Source organism: Drosophila obscura, unplaced genomic scaffold, assembly GCF_018151105.1.
Source record: "Drosophila obscura isolate BZ-5 IFL unplaced genomic scaffold, ASM1815110v1 contig_46, whole genome shotgun sequence".
Taxonomy (NCBI): domain Eukaryota; kingdom Metazoa; phylum Arthropoda; class Insecta; order Diptera; family Drosophilidae; genus Drosophila; species Drosophila obscura.
In genome coordinates, this window is record NW_024542835.1 from 777,501 (window position 1) to 784,920 (window position 7,420).

The following is a 7,420-nucleotide window of genomic DNA, read 5'->3' on the forward strand; positions in this document are numbered from 1 at the left end:
ACATTTGTAATTTTAAAATATTTTAAATTTTTTTTCTACACATGGGCATTTTTCTGACGAGGTCCACCGAGACCAAAAAATGTAATGTCTATATAAGCACATTTCCGTATAATTATGTTGCGATATTATAGTCAAAATTTAATGAACGACAACTAATTTACCCAATTGACATATCATTTTAATAACTTTGATTTAAAAACCTATTCAAATAAGCAAAAACTTTTTTGGTATTTTTTTTTTCTTTAGCCATATTTTCTATTATAATTATCTCATATAAAAACGTGCATTCTTGGGAAAAAAATTTTTCCCATAATCTTTCTAACGTATTGGACTATCTTAAAAAAATACGAGAAAAATGCTTTAATCCCGGTTAAGGGTATATTTTTAAATGTTATTAACCAAGGAATTTTTGTCCCGTGCGACATGTCCCGTGCGAATATGGTCTTAACTCAATTTTTAAAAAAATCTAAATTATATTTGCGGATAATTATAACCATTTTAAAGAGACATCCATGCACAACATGTACCGAAATTTGCATCAACATATGGCCTCAACTTTCGCTGAAATCTGAGTTTGAATCCATATTTGTCCCGTGCGAATGGCTCGGTTTTTCGACAAAATCTCAAAAAACGAATAGTGGCCCAAAATCGACCTTAGCAAAACTTATAGGCCTAGTCTAGAGGTGTATCATAAAGCTAAAACGATTTTGAAAATCCGTCTTATTGTGTCCTTTATACCACTTGAAATGCGTACGAATGTCCCGTTCGAATTCAGAGAAATGCCCACATGTTATCTACATCTACAATGTCGACTACACATATAAAATGTAGATTATACGTACACAATGAAGATTCTAGATCTTCTACGCAAGGTCGCGCATTGCACAGGGCAGAGTGTGCAGATATGGTCATTCTCTACGATTCTGAGTTTCATGTTTTCGCGTCCTTTTTGTCCTTTGTAATGGCGGAAGGGGGCGGGGCGAAATTTTGAAATACACTTATGGCAGTATGATATTACATGAGTCTGGAAACAAAATTTGGTTTCTCTAGCTCTAATAGTCTCTGAGAACTAGGCGCTCAAGACGGACTGGCGGACATGGCTATATCGACTCGGCTATTGATGCTGATGAATAATATATATATACTTTATGGGGTCGAAAACGTTTCCTTCTCAGCGTTACATACATCCACTTTTACCACACGTACAATATACCCCTTAACTCTTTTTGAGTACGGGTATAATTACATATTTGACCGCAAAGTCAAATTGTCTTCCTTCTCGGTTCCAGTTTTTTTTTTGTCATTTTTTACATTTTTAGTTTTTTTTTGTTTAAAACTGTTTACTTTGGAAATGAAAACAAGTCATCAATTAAAAGCTAATGAATTTATCTATTTTATTACTTAGACGTTTCTGAATTCGTGACATCAGTTTAAAGTAAGCTAACATGAGTGTCCACATTTCATTGTCCGCTACTGTACTTAAGTTATGTGGAAAAAGGAAAGCGCTACCTCTGAAAATAGCTTACAAAAAAATTTTTAAAATACCAGTTTTTGAAAAATCCCCATCATTCTCTTACCTAGAGAAGTAGGAGCACCAAGTGTCTGATGGTGATGGGCTGTTAATGTTCCATGTTTAATTTTTAATAACTGGCATAATTCGGAAAAAATTATGTTTTTATATTCTGTACCCATATCCGTTTTGAGCGTCCTCATTGGACCATTAATGATACTATTACTAGGATAGGATTACTAAGATACTACTGAGGATCGGTATTGTAATAAGATATATAGTCAAAACGCATAGGATTGTAACGGCGTATTCATTATTACGCCTACCTTGGTAGGGGTCCGATTGTGTCGATCTGAACCATATCAAATGCTTTTGCTGGCGTTGCAATTGCAAATTTCTTCTTTGTTGTGCTTGAGAGTTTTTTTCTTCAAACATTTTTCACAGTGTTTGATATAATGTTTTATATCTCTTGTCATGTTTTTCGACTGGTATTTTTGTCTAATTTTTCTATTTGAGCAATTGACTACCTGCTGGCCTCCAGTAATGGGGTCATCGTGGAATTATTTTAATATTTTATCGATCGATTTTTTGTCTTGCAACTATACTGTTTTTGGCTTTAACGCAATTGTTATGTCTATAATGTTTTTATTTCTCGTTTCTTGAATTCATTTAAACAATCTGCAGGTGCTCCGTACTTTGCTGCTATAAGCTCCATGAAAGTTGGAGCCGATTTATCGCATGTATTCTGTCAAGCAAATGCGGCCTCAGTTATCAAATCTTACAGTCCCGACTTAATCGTTCATCCAGTTCTGGACTGCTTGGATGCTGTTGATAAAATTAAGCCGTGGTTAGACCGCTTACACGTGATTGTGAGTAAATATTTTAATGTTTTTTTAATGAATTTTATTTCTTATATATTTATGTATATGCTTTCAAGGTTATAGGTCCTGGATTGGGTCGGGAACCCCTTATTTTGAAGACTGCAACAGATGTGCTAAAATTGTGTATAGAATTAAAAAAGCCAATTGTAATAGACGCTGATGGACTATTTATTCTGAATGATAACTTTGATCTGGTATGCGGACAACGGAATATCATACTGACCCCAAACGCTATGGAGTTCCGTAGATTGTTTGGAGAGGACACGAATTCAGCGCGTACAAAAATGTCTTGTCTGGGAGATGGTGTTGTGGTCCTGGAAAAAGGAGTAAATGATCAAATTCATATACCTCACACCAACGAAGTTCACTCTATGCCGACTGGCGGTTCCGGGCGTAGATGTGGTGGTCAAGGCGACTTGCTAAGCGGATCTCTAGCAACGTTTTTTCACTGGTCACTTCAATCCAACGAGCCAAATCCTGCTTATATTGCAGCTTGTGCTTCAAGTTATCTCGTGAAAAGAGCAAATTCGGCTGCATTTAAAAAGTTTGGTAGAAGCCTTCTAGCTAGTGATATGATAAATGAAATATCCACAGTTTTTCGGTCTGATTTCGAAGATGTGGAATCTGGATAAATAGGTCAAATAAATAACTAAGGTGTGATGTTGCGTTATTCTAGAATGGTTTTTGATTTGTCTTGTCCTACATTGAGCCTAGTACTCTGTGAAGGAGCATACTCCTCCACAAGCCATGGGGCCACCGAACCACTTCCCCCAGGTGGCGCGTAGGAACACTGACCCACACGCAGGGAGCTAGGCCGAAGCACCGATGTCACCAAGCCAATTTTAATTGTCTACCTTTGTTAATTTTCTTCTTTACTTCTTCCTTTTTTCACCTTTCATTATTATTATTATTATTGATTATTATTTACTTGACATAGCCGCCCCTAGAATAAGCGACAAAGACCTTACGTAAGAACCGAGCAACGTAGTCATTATTAGGAAAAACGGTGAGCGCAGGGGCGCTTTTATGTCTGTGAGGCTGCACACTTTGTTCACACGCTGCAGCATTTTGCAAGCAGCTTCGGTCAGACACAGGACAGAGGTAGGGAGAAATAGCTAAAAGCTCATGACTCAGCACAAATACCTAAATCAGTTTGATATTCTGTGCAGCATATGCATTAGGCTGGGCCAAAATTGGACCAACAAATTTTTTTTCAAGGGCACGCAACCAAATTCTGTTCTTTGTTATTCAATCAAATTATACAATTTTTTTCAAATTTTTAGTTTAATGTTTTGGGGTTGCTACCACGAAAAGGAAATACACTTTTTTGGTTAAATATACATACATTAAAAAAAATTTAATTCGTCGGTTTTTTCAAATAATATTGAAACTTAGAAACTATTTCATATTGATAATAAGGTATTTTTATTTTTTTTAGTTACTGTTAAAAAATTAACGATTGTTGAACATCAAAAAGTCCAGCTGAGGTTGATATATTTAGTTTAATAGTTCGCAAAAACTTGAGCAGGTTTTTTACTGCTCATATGCTGATATAAATGGTATCAATATATATGCAATAGATTTCACCAATTATTCAACTCATTCAGCTAAAAAATTTTGTTTGAATTTTCTTGATTGTAAAATTCGGTAGCAACCTCTAAAAAAATTAAAATGGAAACATGTAAATTACTATTAAGTCCAAAAATAGGGGGTGTCCCGTTTGAATAAAAAAAAAAATTTTTGTCCCAGCCTAATGTGCATGTATGATTGCATGCGTGCAATGAGATCGTTTACGTAACCCGTACACAGCTTCCGTGCAGCCGCTGCAACGTCTAGGACCACATTAAGATATTCGCGCTGAGTCATGAGCTTTTAGCTATGTATTTCTCCCTCTCTCTGCCCACTGTCTGACTAAAGCTGCTTGCAAAATGCTGTAGAGTGTGAACGAAGCATGCAGCCTCACAGACATAAAAGCTTGGCATGCAGGTGCTGCATCGTTTAGAAGCACCTTTAGCGCCCACGCACGCAACGGTAAGCACTCCCACGCAACAGCAGCGAGCGACACGAAGCGCCAGCAGAGGCTACCGACAGTGCAGCCGATTTTGGCACCTTGGGAGATGTGCGAGAAACTTGAGATCGAGACAGAAGCTCTAACTCCCAAACGAACCTGTCGTGTTTGCTAAAAGTCCGCCGTGAGTCGCGACAAAATCGAAAAAAGAGACGCCGACACCAATGGAAGCCAAGGAACAACGACGCCCACGACACCACATGGCCCAGCCTCCACCAGAAGAGGAGACAATCAACCGGAGCAGGAAGAAGTGGGGTATGCTAGTCTCACTTATGTAAGGACGAGGAGGATGCCACGACATCCACGAACTGGTCTTATCTCTTTCTCTAGTAGATCTTCAAGTATGTAGAACTCCCTCCATTGCGGGGACGCCAGCTGAGTGAAACTGTACGCGGATGCCACAGTCTTCATGATCTGGGCGCTTTCCCCCTACTCTAGCCTATCCTCCACTATATCCGGGTATAGTCGGCACCTCGTGCCTTGCCTTCCTCACCCAAGCGCCGTGAGGCGTACCAGTCCCGCGTGGTTTACGTCCCACTGTGCATGTCCGACGCCCACGTCGGCCACACGTTCCTGCACCACCTACATGCCTCTCCGACCGCTCTCTATGGTCTTTAATAAAAATTCTTTGCTGTATTAAAGGTCGGGCCTTGGACAGACTGAGAGACTGTACATTGGCTGAGAAATTTCTTACAACTCAGACATGCTAAATTTTCCGTCTACCTAATCAGGGATTATGTTCGTATGGAAACGATAAAACTGCATGCCTGCAATTCGGTCGACCAAAAATTTCGCAGCAGGCAATTTGCAGACCGGTATTCAGTTCGGAAAAACACAAGTCGGTTGATACTAGTAAAGCAACCGATGGTATTTTCCCATCTCGAGCGGAATGTAGAGTTATTCTATCTTTCGTCGTCCAAAAGACACACAAACACAAACACAGCCATTAAAACTGGAGGAAACAAACGAAAAAGCGCGGGACGTCTAGAAAAATATATGGCATATTTTGATAGCAAAAATATTTTTTGAGTCTAGTCTTTTTATTGAAAATGTTCTCCGTGAGTGAACAGTTTCAAAACTAATATTTAAAGTGCCATCTCTATTTCGATATATTTTTATATCAACAATGCAACAGATGAAAGTATTTATTACGCAATAGTAGTCTGTAATTAACTTTGTCCAAATAGTCTCTTGCGAATTTACAAAAATGAGAGTTTCTGAAGTAGCGCGCTCCTGTTTTAATACACTACGGTTAAACATTAGACCGCCTCCTATGACCCGGTCACATTTTACGTATTATCCCACAGCTGCTGGACCAGGCAATGCTAAAAAAATGAATATGTTTACCGCTATAAATAATGCCATGGATTTGGCTCTCCAAGAAGACAGCACGGCGTTAGTGTTTGGAGAGGATGTGGGTTTTGGTGGAGTTTTCCGGTATTAAACAAAGTCTCTCAGCAGTTTTTCTATATCTTAATATTGTTATATCCAACAGTTGCTCGGTTAACCTGAGAGATAAATACGGAAAGGATCGAGTTTTTAATTCACCATTGTGTGAGCAGGGAATCGCAGGGTAATATAATATAATTTCTATAGTATATTGTAGCATAAGAAACCAATGTTATATATTTTTTGTAGTTTTGCTATCGGTGTAGCTAACGCTGGGGCAACTGCAATTGCTGAAATTCAATTTGCGGATTATATATTTCCAAGTTTTGACCAGATCGTGAATGAAGCCGCGAAATATAGATATCGAAGCGGCGGCCTTTTCGACTGCGGTTCATTAACTTTTCGAGTTCCGTCTGGAGCAGTGGGTCATGGCGCACTTTACCATTCCCAAAGTCCTGAAGCATACTTTGCTCACACACCAGGCCTTCGCGTTGTGGTAATATAACTGTTGCTTACAATGGATGACAAGTTGGAAGTAAAATGTGCTAAAAAAATAGGTTCCCCGTGGACCGATTAAGGCAAAGGGTCTACTGTTAGCGTGCATTCGCGACCCAAATCCATGCATAGTTTTCGAACCAAAAACATTGTATCGTGCAGCTGTTGAGGATGTGCCCACAGAATATTACACCTCTGAGTTAGGCCAAGCCGATATTTTGAGGAATGGAAAAGACGTCACACTTATTGGCTGGGGTACACAAGTCCATGTGCTTTTAGAAGTATGTGCCTAATATATTTACCAAATTATTAAAATTTCTTTAGATTATTTCATTCAATTTATTTTAAGGTTGCAGAGCTGGCAAAAGAAAAGCATAATATTGATTGTGAAGTTATTGACTTAGTGTCAGTTTTGCCTTGGGACACTAATACCATATGTAATGTAAGCATAAAATAACATTGTTTTAAACCAATTATATTAATATGTATTTTAGTCTGCAAGAAAAACCGGTCGTGTTGTAATCGCACATGAAGCTCCGTTTACTCAAGGGTTTGGATCTGAGATAGCTGCATACATTCAAGACAAGTGTTTTTTGAACCTCGAAGCGCCTGTAAAGAGAGTGACTGGATGGGATACCCCCTTTCCCCACGTCTTTGAGCCATTTTATCTGCCAGACAAGCTGCGGTGCCTGTCAGCTGTTAAGGACATTGTGAACTATTAGAGACTCAGAAGCTTCAACAACATTTCAATCGAAACGGATGCATTTATTTATCCCTATTTCTTTTAATTTAATTGCGATGTATGTTGTTTAATAACACATGTATTTCTGCACCCCATGTGACAAATAAATCGTAGCATATCGGCAAATCGTAGCCCAATTCATGGATTTTCACAATGGAAACCGATATGTCTGCACCCCTGCATTGTTCTGGTGGGAAAGATAATGTTATACCCGTACTCGAAGAGTTAAGTGGTATATTAGATTAGTGGTACAAATGGATTTGTGCAACGTCCGTCTTGATGAGCGCCTAGTTCTAGACTCATGTAATATCGCAGTGCTACAAGTATATTTAAAA

The 7,420-nt window shown here is 38.6% G+C and overlaps 2 protein-coding genes across 4 annotated transcripts in view; both read left to right on the forward strand.

Annotated features, from left to right (window-relative positions):
* The window catches only part of LOC111074588 (ATP-dependent (S)-NAD(P)H-hydrate dehydratase), a 6,139-nt gene extending 3,078 nt beyond the window's left edge, over positions 1-3,061 (forward strand). The window contains exons 2-3 of one of the 2 annotated variants that reach the window (XM_022367417.2): positions 2,195-2,379; positions 2,448-3,061. In XM_022367417.2, the coding sequence (XP_022223109.1) occupies positions 2,195-2,379; positions 2,448-3,023 (761 nt within the window). In that variant the 3' untranslated portion in view covers positions 3,024-3,061. The remainder of the gene's footprint in view (positions 1-2,194; positions 2,380-2,447) is intronic. The other variant, XM_022367418.1, reaches the window with a different exon arrangement.
* Positions 3,062-5,589: 2,528 nt separating this feature from the next.
* LOC111074591 (2-oxoisovalerate dehydrogenase subunit beta, mitochondrial) lies at positions 5,590-7,216 on the forward strand. Of its 2 annotated transcripts, XM_022367422.2 has the most exons (6): positions 5,594-5,896; positions 5,955-6,032; positions 6,098-6,344; positions 6,406-6,624; positions 6,693-6,785; positions 6,838-7,216. In XM_022367422.2, exons 1-6 carry the CDS (start codon positions 5,667-5,669, stop codon positions 7,063-7,065), a joined length of 1,095 nt encoding a protein of 364 aa, XP_022223114.1. In that variant the 5' UTR covers positions 5,594-5,666; the 3' UTR covers positions 7,066-7,216. The 2 variants fall into 2 exon arrangements, with proteins under 2 accessions (XP_041451155.1, XP_022223114.1); XM_041595221.1 differs by lacking the exons at positions 6,098-6,344; positions 6,406-6,624 and having other exon boundaries at positions 5,590-5,896; positions 6,668-6,785.
* The last annotated feature ends 204 nt before the right edge of the window (positions 7,217-7,420 follow it).